This window comes from Condylura cristata, unplaced genomic scaffold, assembly GCF_000260355.1.
Source record: "Condylura cristata isolate star-nosed mole 26May11 unplaced genomic scaffold, ConCri1.0 scaffold00029, whole genome shotgun sequence".
NCBI lineage: Eukaryota > Metazoa > Chordata > Mammalia > Eulipotyphla > Talpidae > Condylura > Condylura cristata.
Genome location: NW_004567130.1, coordinates 4,524,463 through 4,542,957, shown reverse-complemented (window position 1 = coordinate 4,542,957; position 18,495 = coordinate 4,524,463). Strand labels below are relative to the sequence as shown.

Below are 18,495 nucleotides of genomic sequence, written 5' to 3'. Positions count from 1 at the left end.
ACAAGAAAGTGATAAAACAACTAAGAGTGAAAATGTCAGTACAGGTTGTTTGGACTCTAGGGAGACAGACTGCCTGACTTCCTGCACAGAGACACTCAGATAAGTGGGGGGGCCTTGTCCCCCCACAAGGCACACCTGAGGCTGCTGCAAGTTAATGGGGTGCTTTCCTTAACTTGAAGAGAAGTTTTAGCCTTCTCTAAAAGAACAAATGTGGGCGTAAAGCCCAGAGCATTTGGGGATGTCCAATGAGGAAGGGGCATCAGCAGGGCCTGTGTGGGTGCGGCCAGTCTGCTGTACTTCACCAGCCACTGCGGCCTTCCTGGATAGTGATTTTGAATGCTTCTTATCTATCTTAAACATAATTTTTGTATTTTTTTTCTTTCTTTTCAGTCTAATCAACCTGCAACTAAAACAAGACTGTTTAGCACACTTGATCCTGAGCTCATGTTAAACCCAGAAGCCTTACCAAGGGCCAGCACCGTGGCAATGACGAAGGAGTACTCCTTCCTGCGCACTAGTGTGCCTCGGGGACCGAAGGTTGGCAGCTTAGGGCTCCTGGCACAGCCAAAAGAGAAAAAAAGTTCCAAGTCAAGCAAGATTCGGTCTCTGGCTGATTACAGAACAGACGACTCAGCTGCTGGGAGCCCCAGGACCCTGGCTGCAGACGTGGCAAGGGGCTCCCTGCGGCAGAACCGCAGTAGTGCCACATCCGTGGTGTCGGAGATCAGCCCGTGTCCCAAGGCTGAGGACCACCCAGAGAGCGCCTCCCTGGGGAGAGATGATGCATCTGAAGCTGGGGACGGTAACGAGAGTGACAACTCCTCCCATGGCAGTGTCTCTGCCCGTGGGCTGCCCAGCCGCCCAGTGGACACTGTGGGCCCTCATGGGGCCTCCGGTGTGCCCAGTGGCCAGGAAGCAGCCCTGGGGACACTGGGCCAGTTCCCTTCCATCTCGGACGTGCTGCATGCTGCAGCAGCGGAGCACCAGGCCCAAGGGCAGGAGATCAACGGGGAGACGAGGAGCCGGACAGATAGCATCTGTAGCAGGTGGGAGAGGCTGGCTGCCCCGCTCCTGGGCAGTCCTGGTTCTGGCAATGCCCTGTGTATGGCTCTGGGACCCAGTCAGGGGAGGCTCTGTGGCATTAGGGTGGCCTGTCTGCCTGCACAGGGCACCTTGAGTCCAAGGCCCAGGCACTCCCCCAGCTTGTGCATGGTGGGCGTGCTCCCCCTGGCATGCAAGGTGCCCTAGGTTAACGTTTTTATCTTCTTTTTTAATTTAACGATTGACAGGCCAGAGGTATGGGGGGGGGTGAGAGCATTCATCAGAAATAGAGTGGGGAGCAGAACAGGCAGATCACCTACACTATTTGAGGGGAGCAATGGTGGGACAGGAGAGGTGTGCCATGCCAGGTGGGTCACAACACCCCCCACCCGAGCCAGGGATCTACCTAGTGCTACAGTGGCTGCCAATATCCATAGTGCTGCGCCCTTGTTTTTATTTTCTTAAAAGATTTGGAGAGAAGTAGCTAGGGTGTGAGGATTGTTGGGTCACGGAGAGATGGAAGAACCAGCACCCCACACCCAGCCCTGACGCCCTGCCTTTGTCCCCAGCCTATCTCTGGAGAGCTCTGTGGCCGAAGCCCAGGAGGAAATGTTGCAGGTTCTTAAAGAAAAGAGGAGACTGGAGGGGCAGCTGGAGGCGTTGTCTCTGGAGGCGAGCCAGGTAATGGCCGCTGGCAGCATGTGGCAAGTGTGCTCAAGGAAGATTGGCTCTGATTGCAGGACTAGAGTCTCCCTCAGTGTGAATAGTGTCACCATTGGCAGCTTCACCATTGGCAGCAGCACCCGGCCCACACTGTCCTGGCAGCTGTGTCCACTGGGCCCCAGAGGGAGGCCCTCTTCCCACCCAGATCCCCTTGTGCCCCTGCCTTTGACACCCGGCAGCACACAGTAGTCGTGACTTGACTGGATGTGGTTCACCTTTCCTTGACTCGCAGACTTGTCATCTTTGTCCTTTGATAGTTTTTGCAGTGGGTTCTGCTTTTTCTGATAGGAATTTTGCCCCCCCAAAAAGCTTTCCCTTCCTTAACTTCTAGCTTTCCTGTCAACAGAGTAACCCCGTTCTGTTGGCTTTAACCTATCATGTAATGTGCGTGGTTTATGCGGGGGCAGCAAGCCTGCCATGACCAGCGTTGTGTGGCCAACGCAGGCTGCACCCAGGGCTGTGTGTGGCCAGGTGGGTGCAGGGCCCATGATCATCAGCTGTGGTGGTTTCTTGCTCCTCACAGACATACCAGGACAGTGACCCCTTCAGCTGTACTTTGGCCCTCAGCTACTCCCACCCCCCACCTCCCTCCTGGCATTGTAGCCTGGGCTCTGGGTGCACTGCTCTGATGTCCCTGCCAGCTGCTGTGCCTGGACAGTGTTGGTCTTCCCCAGTAAATGTAGTGATGTGGGTGGGCACCATCTGCTCATCTTTGAAATCAGGGGTTCTCCTAACACCCCAATAGCTTCTAGGGCCAGGGGATGCACCTCTGCCCTGGCCCTCTGAGTTTCTTGGGTGCCCTTGGGCCCACACCAGCCAGACTTGGGCACAGCTCTGCTCTGCCTCCCTCTGGGGCCTGTGTGGGGATTCTGCCTTGTATTGCCAGCAGAGGGACCAAGCCAGGGAGATGCCCAGCACCTTGCTCTTGTCTGCTTTACGAGCCCTATAGCCATGCTCTCAGCCACTCATTTTTCTGATGGTCATGGTGTCTGCTCGGGTTCTCTTCAGGCTCTGAAGGAGAAGGTCGAGCTGCAAGCGCAGCTGGCTGCCCTGGATATGCGGCTGCAGGCCCAGGTGGAGCAGAGCCAGAGCAGCCAGCAGAGGCAGGACTCCCTGAGCTCCGAGGTAGACACACTGAAGCAGTCCTGCTGGGACCTGGAGCGGGCCATGGCCGACCTACAGAGCCTGCTGGAAGCCAGGAACGCCAGCCTGGCCTCCTCGAACAGTGACCTGCAGGTGGCAGAGGAGCAGTACCAAAGGCTGCTAGCCAAGGTGGAGGAGATGCAGGGCAGCCTGCGCAGCAAGGACAATGCAGGTGAGCCTGGGCAGTGGTCCTTGCCCACAGAGCCGGTGCCTGCCCGGAGCATAGGTGGCTGCACCAGCAGAGCCTGAGCAGGTCCCTCTTGAGCTGTCCCCCATCCTGGCAGTGTACTTTGTCCCTAGGGTACTAAGACAGCCAGCTACCTGCCACGAAGGAGGAAGGATGGGCAGGGAGGAAGGTCTCAGACCCTGGCCAGCCTGGATATGGGGAAGAGCTGGTGGGGCTGCTCCAAGGCCATTATCTCTGGTGTTGGGGCCGTGGGGTCTTGGACTTGATGCCCGTGGCAAAGGGGACCTGTCATCTCCAGCTCCACCTTGGCCAGTGTACTGACCATCCCAGTAGGTGCTCCAAGTCCTGGAGCGCCACCTGACTCCTATCCCCAAGTGACGTCTAAGAGCCAAGGCCTGAACTGACCACAGCTGTTGGCCGGACAGTAGCATGGAGCCCATGGCCTGGGGTTGGCCTTGTGGTACCGTGCTGCTTCTGTTGGCTCTGAAAACAGAGTGGGTGTGGCCTGGGATTTCAGACCAGGGCCACTGGCCTCCTGCAACCACCATGCTCGTCGGTTTAGTCTCAGCATTTTGGAAACTGTCCTCAGGATGATAGGTATTTTTAGGTATGATTTTGACTCTTAAGACGTTTGGCTGGTCATGTTTATGCCGTGAGCTGTGTTGTGACTTCCTATATCTTCCCTCCCCCATGGATTTCCGAAAGTCAGGAGATGATGGCATCAAACCAGTGGGCCTAACCTGGGCGATACTGTCCCTCTGCAGTGTTGCAGCCGCCACAGCATAGCCGGGCCCTTCCTGGGGCCGAGGTGGAGGATGGCCTGCCACCTGGCCACCTGTCCCACACCTGCCACTTGCCCTGCCACCAGCCACCTGCCCCGCGTCCACCATCTGTCTCTGGGCTTATCTAATGACATGCCACCTTTAATTTTTGTGCTTCCTGGGTGCTTTTACTATTCAGATGGATTCTAGGCCATCATCAACATGGAAGTGGTGATGCACCAGGGCTCAGCTTCAGGGGCAGGGTTAGGGATATGGACAGCAGGTTCAGTCTGTGCTGCCCCCACCTGCCTTCCAGAGATATGGCTTCCTAGGGAGGAGCACTGCTGGCTAGCATGATGCCTCGCGCACACTCCAGGGGCCGGTGGTCTGAGCCTGTGCTTTCCCCCCAGTGCAGGACCTGCGGCAGCAGATGAGCGCCCTGCAGAGCCAGCTGCAGCAGGTGCAGCTGGAACGCAGTACCCTGAGCAGCAGGCTAAAGGCCTCACAGGCCGAGATCTCGTCCCTGCAGAGTGTCCGGCAGTGGTACCAGCAGCAGCTGGCTCTGGCTCAGGAGGCCCGTGTCCGGCTGCAGGGCGAGATGGCCCACATCCAGGTAGGCATGTCAGGGCATGTGGCAGGGTGGTGCTGACCGTGTGAAGGTGGACACTGTCTATCTTGCGCAGAATGGCTACTTTACTCTGAATTAAAGACTTTCCTCTGTTTGAGGATCTCAGCTATACTTGTCAGAAACTGCTAATTCCTGTGTAATACCCTTTTTCCCCCCACTTGGGTGACTGCTCTCTGAGTCTTGACAGCTCAAGTATTTCTGAGGCTCACCTTCCCGTCTCAGGCTTCTAGTGTCCCTGCTCTGACCACAGGGTACTTGCTTCTCGTACTGCAGCCCTAATCCCCACGCCCTGGCTCTGCTCCTACCACTTTAATGAGGTCTCTACCCATGGCCCCAACTTCTTTTTTTTTTTTTTTAATTTGTCATTCCTTTTATTTATTTTATTTTTTTAATTATTACAAAAGTTTATTTTTACATCATTTTGCACATATTTTTTTCCATCTCGATTGTAATCCCCGCGGGTTTCCCATCACCAAATCACCCGTGTGCCACCACCATAGTCCCATGCATTTCCCTCCCTCCCCCCCACCCCCGTTTTTGATCCCATTCCCCACTCCACCCCCACAGAATGTCTCTGGTATATGGTTGTTCATTATTTTTGTTATTTTCTCGCCTGGTCCATTATACTCCTGCTATGAGTGAAACCATCCGGTATTTTTCTTTCTCTTTCTGGCTTATCTCACTCAGCATGATCTTTTCCAGCTCCATCCAAGTTGCTGCAAAAGACATGTGTTTCTCTTTTTTGGTTGCTGAGTAATATTCCATTGTATATATGTACCACATCTTTCTAATCCAGTCATCTACTTTTGGGCATTTGGGCTGCTTCCATGTTTTTCCAATTGTAAATAAAGCAGCAATAAACATGGGGGTACAAGTATCTTTTTCAATCAGTGTTTTTGTGTCTTTTGGGTAGATACCTAGGAGTGGGATTGCTGGGTCGTAGGGAAGCTCCATGTTTAGCAGTTGGCCTCAACTTCTTAGTAGGAGCTTTTCCTCTCTCCACATCACCCCAGCTCTCCATGTGAGTGTTCTTATTTCCACGGCATTGGAAGATGCCTTCTCCCCTCCCCCAGCCCTCCCAGACTGCATCCTCTGACCCTGGTGGTGCTGATGACAAAAGTGCCGGTGGGCTTGTTGGCCCAGGTCGCTCTTAGTTCTGTCAGGCATTTATTCCACTCCATTTTCTTCTAGGTAGAATAAGTACATAGGTTAATTGAAACTTTCTCAAGTAGAAATTCTAAGATTACAACCAGTTCACCCAAGTGCTTCTTTTCAAGAATCTTAAGTCTGCAGACATGTAAGTCCAGGCCCTGTGTATGTGGTGCAGGCCCACAAGAGCGCGGACTTGGCGACGCTGTGCTCCTCCCCACAGCACAAGCTGGCTGCTAGCCCCAGATGCAGGCTGAAACTCAGGGCATATGTGTGAGGCATGGGGTTCTTGAAGAAGCCAGGTGTGTCTGTCCTGCATCATCAAGTGGGATCTGGAAGGTAAAACAGGATGAGGCAGATTGAGCAGTAGCTTGCTGCTCCCTGGGATCCGGCAGAGGTCAAAGCACTGGGGTCAGATAGACTTGTGCCCTGACCCTCTTCCCGTACTGCCTCTGGGTCTAGCATGTCTCAAGGAGGCAGTTGGCTAGCAGGGCATGACTATATAACCAGGGCTACCTCCAGGAACAGCCAGTCATGATCAGGCCATCCACCAACGGGCAGATCCCAGCCCCACCCTCCTGTAGTCCAGATCAGGCCCTCACCATCAGACTTATAGACACACTTCGAGGTACATGGTCTTGCCACGGCCTGCACAGTTTTGGGTTGGTAACATCTGGCTTCTAAGTGGCAGTCTGCCCGGGGCTGTCAAACCCAGGGCCCAAGGCAGGGTGTAGGGTGGGTAGAAAGCACTACTTCTCACCTGTGCTGTCCTCCTGTGCAGGTGGGGCAGATGACCCAGGCTGGCCTGCTGGAGCACCTTAAGCTGGAAAACGTGGCCCTTTCCCACCAGCTGACGGAAACCCAGCACCGGTCCATCAAGGAGAAGGAGCGCATTGCAGCACAGCTCCAGGGCATCGAGGTTGGCCGGGCTCTGCTGCAGGGGTGGCATTTGGTCCTTCCCTCCAACATTGGTCAGGGCTAAGGAAACAGGCCAAATGTGCCCATACTAGTCCCATAGTGAGTGGGCATTTTGAGCTGTTGGACTACCTGCAGTGGCTGCAAATGTGGGAATAGCCTTCCTCATGTCCAGCACACTTCCCTTCCAGTTGTCTCTGAAATGCCAGACTGGCAGCCAGGTTGGCCTGGTCAGAGCAGGGCGGGACCTGTGTGCAGGGGGCCCTCGGCATGGCAACCTTGCGGAGCCCAGGGTCAGTAAGTTTTCAGTCTCCAGCAACTCACATGGGGGAGATGGGCAGCTGCCTTACCGTTGGTGTCAGGGTGGTGGAACTATAGTGGTCATGGGAACCCCATACCATTCTCATTTCTTACTTGTGAATACTGTACAATTTCTTGACTTCCTTGAGCCTTACGCAACACTGACATGATAGGCTTGTTAGAGAGTCAGGGGGAAGAGGTACACAGTGTCTGCGGTTGCCATGCTGGGAATGTAGTCGCCCACCCATAGGCCCTAGCCCTTGGGAGTGACGGGCACCAGGTAGAGACTTGCAGCCTGTCCTGCTGGACCTGGTGCCCAGACTGAAAACTAAGCCATGATCTAACGTTTTATCTTAAAAAACACTCCTGGGGGGCTCTCCCTGGTGGCGCAGCGGGTTAAAGCACAGCACTGAGAAGCTTAAGCCACTTCCGCATGAGTTCGATCCCTGCCTGCCTGCCCCGGAGGAGATCCACATGGTGTGGCAGACCTCTCCTGACCCGCCCGCTGCTCCCCTCAGCAGTGTACTTCGTAGATCTGCCTGTTCTGCTTCCCACTCTGTCTCTGGTGAATCTTCTCACCCTTCGCATCTCTGGCCTGTACCCCAGTTCTGTATGAATGAATAAATAAATCTTTAAAAAAAAAAAAAAACACTCCTGGATGTTGGGCCTTAGCTGCATAGTCCAGACATCCCCCATCTGTTGTCTTTTTTTTTTTTTTTTTAAGATTTATTTACTTAACACACGTAAGAGCTGGGGTACAGGCCACCAGTGTAAGGGGTGAGAAGTTTCACCAGAGACAGAGAGGGAAGCAGAACAGGCAGATCTACTGAAATGCAATGCTGAGGGGAGTAGCGGGCGGCTCAGGAGATGTCTGCCATGCCATGTGAGTCACTTCTTGGCTGGGTATCAAACTCATGCTGCCGTGGCCATGGATGGCTTCCATTGTGCTGTGCTTTAATCCACTGTGCCACGAGGGAGGGTGCTGGCGTCTAGTTTTACCAAGTCCTCCAACTGAGACACCACATGAGAATGTTCCCAGAAAGCCATGGGGCCCCGTTCTCCAGGCAAGGTGATTGCTGACCTCCCCCCCATAGCCAGCCAGAGGTCAGCAGAGGTTTCATGAGCTGGCCAGGATGGCGACGTGGGCGTGTGTCACCAGGGTGGTGGGTTTTGCTGCTCAGCCTGCAGTGTGGCAGGTGTCCTGTTCTGAAAGCATTCTGTCTTTTGGGTGCAGGCTGACATGTTGGACCAGGAAGCTGCCTTTGTGCAGATTCAAGAAGCAAAGACAATGGTGGAGGAGGACCTGCAGAGGAGGCTGGAGGAGTTTGAAGATGAGAAGGAGCAGCTACAGAAGATGGCGGCCTCGGCAGCTGCCCTGGAGCAACAGCTTGAACAGGTGATCAGGGCCCTGGGGTGGGCTATCACCTGCACATCTCCAGGCCCCACTGCTACCACTGCAGACCCTGGCAGCATCCCTACTACTGTTCTGCAGACCTTTGTGCAGGAAGGAGGTCGCACTGCCCATGCTCCTGTCCAGAGCTCTTAGGGATGTGTAGGCATGGCACAGGGCAGTCAAACTGTGTCTTGGGTCCTCTTGCAGATGAAGTTGACGCTGCAGCAGCGAGACCAGCAGTTTGAGGCCTTGCAACAGGATCACCTGGATCTGCTGAAGCAGCTCACCTCGACGCAGGAGGTGTTACAGACCCGTGAGCAGTGCCTGGATGACCTGCAGGGGCACCAGGACAAGCTACAGGCTAGGCTGGAGGAGTTGCAGACAGAGGCCACTGCCCGGGAAGATACCATCCAATTCCTGCAGAAGGAGAAGATCGTTCTGGAGGTGGCTCTGCAGGCGGCCAAGAGCAGCAGAGAGGAATTTGACAGAGGAGCCAAGAGCTTGGAAGAAGGCAGTGAGGACACGTCGGAAATTCTGGAACAGTTGAGACAAGAGCTAGCCGTCAAGTCCAGCCAGGTGGGCAGTTTGCTGTGGTTTGTCATGAGTGGGATCCATGCGGGGAATGGCATGTTGGCCATCTTCAGCACCACTGTAGGGGCACAACACTCAGCTGGCAAAGGAGCCCAACCCCCAGTGCTCTGCTGTGGGTCTGGCCGCGGCAGCCAGGTGTGTAGGTGCTGGGAACTCAAACACCAAATTACCTTTGGCCCTTTGAAAGTCAGATCCCAAGAAATAACATTTTTGTCCACTGGTGACGTGGAGCTCAGGTTTGGGGAAGCTGCTGGACCTTGAGCCCCTCCCCAGTGGGCCTGCTGGTGTGTTGGCCAATAAGGTGGCGGGGTGGCCTGAGGTCTGGCTGGGAGCAGGTATGGGTTGCTTCCCACAGGTATGGCTTGTCACAGCAATGGCCAGAAGGTGCTTGGAGGGCAAGACAGGTCTCCAGGACACAAGGATGTGAGAATGGGTGGGTTCTGCTTCAAGCCCAACTGCTCCCTGTGTTGGGCAACCAAGAAGTAGATCGAGAGCTCATGCGAACACTTGATGAAGTTGGGTTTGGCCTCACTGCTTGCTTGCTGGGTGACAGGGTGTCACGTGACAGTCAGAAGACAGCTGCTTTGGTAACAGTGAGTGGTGTGTTCTTGTTTGAATTATGTCTGTTTTTGGAGCAGCATCTCTGGCGGCTAAAGATGATTGTTCTAAAAGCACTGTGGGGCAAGGGGTTGGCCTCTTTGTCTCCCTGGAAATTGTTTCCTTCCTGTAGTGGTCTCTGGCCCTTGAGAGCCTAGGAGCCAGGCCTGAGGCAGCAGGTAAAGTCATGCATACCTGTTCCACAGGTGGAGCACCTCCAGCAGGAGACGGCCGCCTTGAAGAAGCAAATGCAGAAGGTGAAGGAGCAGTTCCTCCAACAGAAGGTAGAGACATGTTACTTCTGCTTCTTCCATGAACAAGAACTTCAGAAAGTCCCGTGTGGTCTGACCACATCACCAGAGTTTCGGATTGGGGGTGGAGGGTACCTGGAGGCCTTTGGTGGTTCTGGAGTCTCCTCATTGCTCCCGTGCTGCGAATCCCTTGATTACCTAGCTCTCCAAGGCCATAGTGTGTTTCTGCAACAGGCTGACATCCTGGGGCCCGGGCCACCTTGTCTGTGGTCTGGGCTTTCCCGCCCAAGGCACCTGGGAAGCCTCCTAGGATCCAGGAAGTGCCTGGAAGATAAGCCTGGGGCTGGGGCCGACTGGTGTTCAGCTCACCCAGAATTATCGGCAGGTGGAGGATGGTGTTTTGGGTAGTGGTGTCTTGGATTTGAGGAAACATGCTCTTTAGCAGCCCCAGATCAGGGTGGACTTTTGTTTGGGGCCAGCTGACCCATGAGGTGCCTGTGCTGGCTGCAGCGTGTCTCATCCACAGGTGATGGTGGAGGCCTATCGGCGGGACTCCACCTCCAAAGACCAGCTTGTCAGTGAGCTGAAGGCCACGAAGAAGAGGCTGGACTCAGCACAGAAGGAGCTGAGGCAAGAGTTACTGAAGCTTCAGGGGGAAAAGAAGTCGGTGGAGCTTGAGCACTCACGGCTGCAGAAGGAGGCGTCCCAGGCCCGACAGCAGGTGGCAGAGCTCGAAGGGCACCTGAAGGCAGCACAGGTCGAGCGTGATGAGGCGGAGCTGCAGCTGCAGGTGTGGACAAGGGAGGCTTTCAGAGGGGTAGGCCAGAGCAGACCCTCCTGGAGCTTTCCAGTGGATGGGCACCAGTTACCCTCCAGGAGAGGGAGGGCCGTGGGTGACCAGCAGGCAGCGGCAGGTCAAACCCGGGCTTAAGATTCAGTGGGAGCTAAGGGTCATGCCAGGTGTGGGGGTGTTTTTCTGGGTTGAGGAGCACGTTCTCAGATGAGAGCAGGGGAAACTATAGATGGCAGAAGGTACACCAGCAAGCCCCAAGTCCTGGGGCGGGCCAGACAAGTCCAGGTGGAAGGCGACTGGAGGCTGTATATGAGAGCCAGTTTGGGTAGGCCCGGGTACGGCAGGGGGGACTGGAGAGAGGCTGTGGGGCTAGGGAGACTTCTGGCCAGGCCCGGCTATCTTCACTTGTCTCTCCTTCCTGAAGTCTTTGCAGTTTGATAAAGAGCAAGCAGCTGCTCTCTCTAAGGCCAATGAGGCGCTGCAGAAGCAGGTTGAGGCGCTACAGCAGGAGGCCCGGAAGTGAGTGCCCAGGCGGTTGGGGTCTGCCCTCAGGGGTCCGGGTGGCAGGTCCGCCGGGCCTGGTGGCTGAGGCACTGCAGGCCCAGGTGTGCTGGCGGCATGCTAGACTGCCTCCATCCTGTCCTCACACCAAACACTCCCCACATGACTCTGCTTTGTCAGTGAAGCACTCCCTATGATTCTCGTCTGCTCTTCAGTAACCCCAGAGGGGTTCTGTTGGGTGGAGAAGATGGCCCCTATTTTCTGGGGGCATGGGCAGCCCCACCTGGGGGTGGGGGGTGAGTTTGGGCTGCGGAGGTGGCGCCAGGCTAGTGTGGACAGCCTCCTGGCCCTGGTTGCCCCTGCAGCCCTCCTTGCTCCACCCAGGGCCGTCACTGAGCAGAAGCAGAAGGTGAAGCGCCTGGGCTCTGACCTGAGCAGTGCCCGGAAGGAGGCAAAGAGCAAACACAAGGCCTACGAGAACGCAGTAGGCATCCTCAGCCGCCGCCTGCAGGAGGCCCTTGCTGCCCAGGAGGCTGCAGAGGTCGAGCTGAGCCGGCTGAGTGCCCAGGTGGCTGGTGATGCCCAAAGCCTGGCCCTACAGGTGAGTCCTCATGTGCTGCTGCTGGAGCTAATGTCTCCTCTGAACCCTCATAAGTGAATTAGAAGGGGACAGGGACATGTGGGCAGCATCCTCAGCATGTGGCAGTGGGGTGACCAAGCACTTTGGGAGCCCCAGCTGGTGGTGGAAGGAGGTGAGGTGTCCACTCATGGGTTTGCCCCAGCCCTCGCCTCCCTGTCAGCACCAGGGAGTAAATGTCTGAGCAGATGAGTCAGGCCACAGAGGGTGGGGTGTTTGGAGCATCTAGATCTGGCTGCCCCAGTGAAGGAGGGCACCTCATTGGAGGGAGGTTCCTGTGCACCTGACACAGGCTAGACTGCCCCAGGATGCATGGCTAGCCCTAATCCTGAGAGCATTTATGGGCTTGGGCAGCCAGGGCTGGTGCCATCCTATTGAGGCTCAGGTGATAGACCAGAGACTGGCAGCCTCATGCAAGCAGGGGCATCATCCAGGGAGGCCAGGCTGCCGGCAGTTCTGTGACCCCAACCTGGGGATCCTTTCCGGGGGCCAGCATCTCTTTATGGTGAGCCAAGTGGGGCAGGTGTCCATGGGAGGAAGAGGCCTGCCTGAGGAGTAGCCAGGAGGTGGTAGGAGGTGACCAGCACTTGTACAGCTAGTGACCCACTCACATTGGGCCGCAGGAGAGGGTCCGGGCACTGGAGGAGGAGCTGCAGACAGTCAGCCGCAGCAAGCTGATGCTGGAGAAGGAGCTGCAGGAGGTCATCACACTGACCAGCCAGGAGCTGGAGGAACACCGGGAGAAGGTGCTAGAGCTGGAAGACGAGGTAGGAGCCTGGCCCTGCTGCAGTAGACAGCAGTCCTTGTCCCAGGCTGCTGTGTGTCCCAGCACTACTGGCCTACAAGTGTCCACAAAGTGACAGCCTCCAGCAGGGCCCATGTTTGTGCCACACTGGGGTCTTGGTTTGTCTACTGTGGTCACCTAGAAGGGCCAACCAGCTCAAGAGACCCACCCTGTAAGAGAAGGTATTGTAATTTAGGCCCAGAGCACAATGGTGGCACTGGGCAGTGGTCAAGACTGCCAGGGCAGGGGCTGCCTACTTGTCTGTGTTTCTCATGGTGGCTGGGCCACTTCAGTTGCTGGCCATTGCCAAGAGCAGCGGACCACATTTTGCTGCCATGTTTCTGTGGTTCATGTCACTCCATGGATGCCAACATGGTTTATACAACTGACCCTGATTTGTTTCAGCTCCAGGAATCTCGAGGCTTCAGGAGGAAGATAAAACGCCTCGAGGAGTCAAATAACAAGTTGGCTCTGGAGTTGGAGCACGAGCGAGGGAAGCTGACAGGCCTGGGCCAGTCCAACGCAGCTCTGCGGGAGCACAATAGCATCTTGGAGACGGCACTGGCCAAGAGGGAGGCTAATCTGGTGCAGCTGAACCTCCAGGTACCCAGCCCACTTGTGGGGATGAGGTTTGCTCTCACAAGAAACATGTCAGGGCCCATCTCAGCCTGGGCACAGAGGCTTGGTGAATCTGGTAAACCCCTATCCTCCTCTCCCAGCCCTGCAGTGATGCAACAAGGCTAGGGGCAGGACCTCTGCATAACTTCCTATAAGCTTCCTTGCGTGGGTAGGGGCCAGCCACTGCCACTGCAGGAGGACCACTTCCCAGCCAGGGCAGGAGCAGTGAGTGAGGGCCTGGCCGCGCCCAGAGCTGAGGGAGCACCTCTGGACACTTCTCAGCCCCTTGGACTCTACAGCCCCTGCCTCTGTCATCTAGCCCGTGGGGTTACAGACATGTCTTGTTCAGTTTCCTCTGCTACCCTGGCTGCAGCCTTGCCCCCATCACGGGCATTGGGTCCAGGACCTGGGTGACATCCGCCTCTGTGCAGGTGCAGGCGATTCTGCAGCGCAAGGAGGAGGAGGATCAGCAGATACAACAGCTCATAGACACCTTGCAAGCCTCCTTGGAGAGAGAGAAGCTGAATGCAAACAACCTCAAGGAACAGGTGTGTGGCAGCATCTGTCTGTTAACGTTCCATCCCTGTGGGACAATCTTGACCCAGATGCTGGTTGTGTGCCAGAACACACCAGCCAGGGGTGAACAGGACGGAACCATGGGTCTGTTCACAAGGGAAACTGAAAGCTGTTTAAACTATGCAGGAAATCTGGAGGTGGCATCCACAAAACAGACACCATTGACTGCATGTTGCTGGGGCCTCTGGGACTGCCCATGGGGGTGCTGGCCACTCCCTTCAGCCTGCCTCTCCAAGCCCTCCCACCTCCTGCCTTCCTCCAGTGAATTTGCCATCTGTCCTGTAGGTGGCTGCTGCCAAGATGGAAGCTGGACATAACCGTCGTCACTTCAAAGCTGCCTCCCTGGAGCTGAGCGAGGTGAAGAAGGAGCTACAGGCCAAGGAGCACCTGGTGCAGAAGTTGCAGGAGGCAGTCGAGGAGCTCCAGTGCGTCAGGGTGGGGCTGAAGGGCTCCAAGGCATGGGGAGCTAGGGGCTCCAGGGCTGGAGGTAGACTGTATTTGCGGGAGGACTCTTCCCTCCTTGACCTTATCTGCACATCAAAGTCATGCACGGTTTAGCTGATCCTGAGCCCTTTGAAGCAAACAGAACAAGGAAAGCAAGAAGCCTGAGTTGGGCCTCCAACCCCATGCCCTGCAGTGAAGGGAGCAGCCACAGGGTAGGCATCAGGTTTAGCTGTGGGCTTCCGTTAGGCGGCCTGGAAGGACCCATCACTGGGCCCACACCTACCCTTCAGCAGTAGCAGACAGCCTGTTGTTTTTGGAGGCTTTGCAGTACCAGTGGAAACTGGGCCTGGCAAGGCATGGGAGCAGCCCTCCCCTGGGGCAAGCCCCCGTGGGGGTGGTCATGCCAGTCTACCCAGAACAGAGAGTAGTCACCTGGCACATGGTAGACTGGCAAGGGCAAGTCTCACACTCTCTTTTCCCTGCTAGGATCCAGGAGGGGCAGCACTCCCAGGAGGCAGTGCAGTTCCGGGAAGAGCTGGCAGAGGCCCGGGCCCAGCTCCTGCTCCTGCAGCAGCAGCTGGATGAGCAACTAAGCAAGCAGCCCACTGGAGACCAAGAGGTGATGCAGACCTGCCTGGTTTGGGGTCAGGGCCAGTTGCTGCAGACACACTCAGCCCCAGCCCCCTCCACTTCCGAAAGGACGTTTCTATCCTGAGTGACGCTGAGCCCCATGTAGCTATGTGATGTTGGTGGAAGGGCAGGGAGATCACCTTAAGATTCTCTTACCTTGTGACTTTCCTGTTTCTAGATGGAAAATCTCAAGTGGGAGGTGGAGCAGAAGGAGAGAGAGGTTCAGTCCCTGAAGCAGCAGCTGGGCCTGAGCGAGCAGCATGCTGCCCAGGAGCTGGGCAGTCTGCAGCAGCTACTTCAGGTACCACCAGGGCCTGGGCCAGAGGTGGGCGCCATCCCCCATGGGCAAGGGGCAGGTGAGGGCTCATCTGAGCCAAGTGTCCTGTAAGAAGCAGGGCCAGCTGCTCTAAGTGAGTTGCTCTGTGCTGTGCCCCTGTAATGAGGCAGTGTAGGGCTGACTGGTCTGAGATGAGCTTCTGGCCCAGAGAGCTTCTGGCTTGGGTTGGCGGGCAGAGGGTCAGAGGCCCCTCCTAGGAAGGGGTGGGGGACAAGTGACAGGGGCCTCTTGGGGTGTCAAGCACGGGGCTTCTCCATGTGACCCCTGGCCATGTGAGCTGCTGCTGGCTCCTTGGCAGCAGCTCTGAAATGTACATGGTGTTGGGTACATGGGTGTCTCTGGGAGCAGGGGCCTGGCTGGGCCTCAGGTCCCTCATCAGACACAAGCTTGGTCTCACGGAGCCCCTGAGACCCAGCATGTGTAAACTGGGAGCTTCACAGTGCATTTAAGATCCTTTAGCTTTTAGAAATCTATGACTCTCCTTAGGATGTCAGGTCTGAGCTGGAGACAGCACAGGAAGATCTCTCAGTGACACAGAAGGACAAGCTGGCGCTCCAGGCGAAGGTGTCAGAGCTGAAGAGCAGCATGAAGACCCTGCTGCAGCAGAACCAGCAGCTCCAGCGGGGCCTGCGCCGTAGCACAAAGACGGTACCACCCAGCCCATGGGTCCCCCAGCCCACTGGCCTTCACATACCCTGTGTCCACTGTGGACATGTTAGTGCTGGCCAGTGGCAGGTTCCTGGTCACTCAGATCTGAGCTCTGCCCGACTATCCTGTGTGGGCATAGGCGGTGGTGGAGCTCTCTACAGGGCTAGCCAGGTCACTTCAGCTTGATGCCTTTAGAATATTCACATCTTTCCATGAACTCAAGGACCACTTGGTTGCAATACTGTGTGAACCACTGGAGGCAGGAGCCTGGCCAGACCGCTGGAGCTCCACTTGGTATCTGCCAGCAGCGCTGTTTTTGGTGTGGGCTGGCACATATCTCCCAAGTGCACAGAAGCTGCTCAGCTAGCTCCCTGCACCTGCCAGGGGCCTGGCACAGGGTTTGCAGGGGGAAGTGCCAGAGCCAGGGAGGTCCCACTGAGGTGCCCTCGGGGCCCTGGGATCTCATATGTCCGTAGCCAGGACGTGCATTGTTCACTGTGCTGTATGAGAAAGAGGTTGACACATTGAGCCCTGGGCCCCATGGCTTGCCTGGCCTGGCACAGGCAGGGTAGGGGGTGGGGGCCACATGAATACTGAGGCGGGGGGCGGGTCTCTTGGGCGACAGCTGATCACATGCTTTCAAAACAGAGGAAGGAACTGAAAGGTGAGGCCAACTCTTCCAGCCCCGTGACACCAGTGAAGATCCCTGACTGCCCTGTCCCAGCCTCCCTGCTGGAGGAGTTGCTGAAGCCCCCCCCTGCTGTGAGCAAGGAGCCCCTCAAGAACCTCAACAGCTGTCTCCAGCAGCTGAAGTATGTGTCTGCTCTGCCAGGTTCATGGGGATTCACACATTTGACAGGGGAAGCTGTGGCCTGGGTGCCCATAAAGCCAAAGGCCATTTGTCCTGTGTCTGTAGTTGAGGTAGAGTGTTCAGTGCTGACTGACCCTGAAGCACCCGTAGGTGCTTGGAATCTGAACTCCAAGAAGCTTCAGAGCTGGATGTTGGTGCCTGTCAGGCTGGGTAGGGAGGTGGATGTTGGGGCTTCTACAGGGACGCAGTAAGTGGGCAGCCTCTTCCGTCCTGACCAAAGTCCGTGTCATGGCACAGGGAAGGTTACAGGACTGGGAGGCCTGGGGTGGTTATAGAGTGACTAAAGTGGAGCGGCCATCTTGGTCCTTGAAGCTGAGCGATGCTGGGGGCCAGGCCTGACTCTGGGTGCTAGGGGCTCCCCAGAAGCAGCACTGTGACCCACCTCCTTCCCCCTAGGCAAGAGATGCACAGCCTGCAGCGCCAGATGGAGGCCCACACGGTGACTGTGCATGAGTCCCTATCCTCATGGCCTGGGGCCGACTCTACCACCAGCCCTCCCTCCCGGGAAGAGCACGCCCACCCTGGAGGAGACACAGAGAAGCACAGCCGGGCAGGGCCTCCGGAGCCCGCCTGGCCGCAGTGACCTGTGGCTACCGTGTGTTTATATGCACCCAAAGGAATATTCTTTTGTCACTTATTTATTGGAGTACATGCTCTATGTTTTTCTAAGAGGTGAAATTTAAGTTTTGCATTTGCCTTTACAGGGAGTGAACTGTCAGGTTGAGAGCCAAGAGTTAGAGAAACCATGGCTGCCTGGTCACAGCCAGCATCCTTGTTAGCCCAGCCAGGGTTCAAATGGGACCTGGGCCTACTTGGCAGTGGTGGTTCAGCAGCGGCGGCAGCTGATAGCATGGGAGCCACCTGTGGGGCCTCGCTTTCCTCTTTGGTTCTGTAACAGCTTTATTTCCCACAGAAATGAGACTTTATTCACACATACGGTTTTTATTGTTTTATTTTTTAAATAGCCGTCACCTGTAGACTATACATAAACACTAAAAACCCAGCCTAACTGCTGTGTGCTTTCAGGAATAGCTGGCAGCATCTGTCCGTTGCCTTTTGAACGTCTGCTGCCAGGATGTGAAGTCAGGTGGCCTTTAGGGCTGTTCTGAGAGAGATGATTATTTTATTACCTTCTAAACCAAATATTCTTAGACATGAGCATCTTTGTGGTCCTCATTCCCCTTCATGTTTGCGGTATTTCCTTGTGAGTATGGGATGCCTCGCATTCCAGTGGCCACAGCCTGGGCCACACAGATGCCACAGTCTCCAATAAATGGGGCCTGGCAGTGGTGGGTTGGGGAGAGGGGGGGGTGGTTATAACTCCCTTGGGCTCCAGCCCCCTTTCTGCCAAGTCAAGTGTTCCCTGGGGCCCTGGTGGCCACAAAGGGACATTCTGGCCTGAGGTCTCCTTGAGGACCAGAGTGGCAGGCTGAGAGATGCATCTTCCCAGGTGCTGAGAAAGTCTGAGCTGTGACTCCTGCTAGGAACTGGTGGCTGTGGAGTCCTCCAGGCAGTCTGGCCTAGAGGTGGGTGGGTGTGGCTGGGGAGAAGACATGCCGAGCCCACCTCGTGGGGATAAGACAGGCATGGAGCTGTTTGTGCTGTTCTTGCTAAGCAACTGGAAGCCACAGTCCAGGGTGTTACTCGCACAAAAATGTTACTCCTGGACTCCCTGAAGGTGTCAGCACTCAAGTGTGCCCAGCTTTCCTGCAAGCTTCCTGGTACTGACCCTTGAACACTTCGTGTAATCATCCTGTTTCTTGCTTAGTTTGGAAATTGTTTTTGACAAAACCGTTTTTATACCATTAGAGAATGGGAACCCACATCCTTGTCTATTTGGGCAGCTCCTGCTCCTTGTTTATCAGGCCTCAGGACTGTGTCCACTGTTTGGCTCAAGGAGGGAAAGGGGGGGTGCTTGCTTGGTCCCTCAAGTGTCCTGTGGTGTGTGTGTACACCTGTGCACCTCTGGGCTGGTCT

General features: G+C 56.0%; 1 protein-coding gene across 2 annotated transcripts in view; it reads left to right on the top strand.

Moving 5' to 3' along the window:
• The window catches only part of GOLGA3 (golgin A3), a 28,095-nt gene extending 10,291 nt beyond the window's left edge, over nucleotides 1-17,804 (top strand). For both annotated transcript variants that reach the window (XM_012731061.1, XM_004690651.2), the window contains exons 5-24: nucleotides 391-1,046; nucleotides 1,611-1,722; nucleotides 2,773-3,079; nucleotides 4,266-4,468; nucleotides 6,414-6,551; nucleotides 8,082-8,243; nucleotides 8,448-8,816; nucleotides 9,635-9,712; nucleotides 10,206-10,469; nucleotides 10,897-10,991; nucleotides 11,358-11,574; nucleotides 12,234-12,377; nucleotides 12,800-12,997; nucleotides 13,444-13,560; nucleotides 13,874-14,013; nucleotides 14,519-14,651; nucleotides 14,841-14,963; nucleotides 15,486-15,647; nucleotides 16,296-16,459; nucleotides 16,915-17,804. In XM_012731061.1, the coding sequence (XP_012586515.1) occupies nucleotides 391-1,046; nucleotides 1,611-1,722; nucleotides 2,773-3,079; nucleotides 4,266-4,468; nucleotides 6,414-6,551; nucleotides 8,082-8,243; nucleotides 8,448-8,816; nucleotides 9,635-9,712; nucleotides 10,206-10,469; nucleotides 10,897-10,991; nucleotides 11,358-11,574; nucleotides 12,234-12,377; nucleotides 12,800-12,997; nucleotides 13,444-13,560; nucleotides 13,874-14,013; nucleotides 14,519-14,651; nucleotides 14,841-14,963; nucleotides 15,486-15,647; nucleotides 16,296-16,459; nucleotides 16,915-17,101 (3,969 nt within the window). In that variant the 3' untranslated portion in view covers nucleotides 17,102-17,804. The remainder of the gene's footprint in view (nucleotides 1-390; nucleotides 1,047-1,610; nucleotides 1,723-2,772; nucleotides 3,080-4,265; nucleotides 4,469-6,413; nucleotides 6,552-8,081; nucleotides 8,244-8,447; nucleotides 8,817-9,634; nucleotides 9,713-10,205; nucleotides 10,470-10,896; nucleotides 10,992-11,357; nucleotides 11,575-12,233; nucleotides 12,378-12,799; nucleotides 12,998-13,443; nucleotides 13,561-13,873; nucleotides 14,014-14,518; nucleotides 14,652-14,840; nucleotides 14,964-15,485; nucleotides 15,648-16,295; nucleotides 16,460-16,914) is intronic.
• The last annotated feature ends 691 nt before the right edge of the window (nucleotides 17,805-18,495 follow it).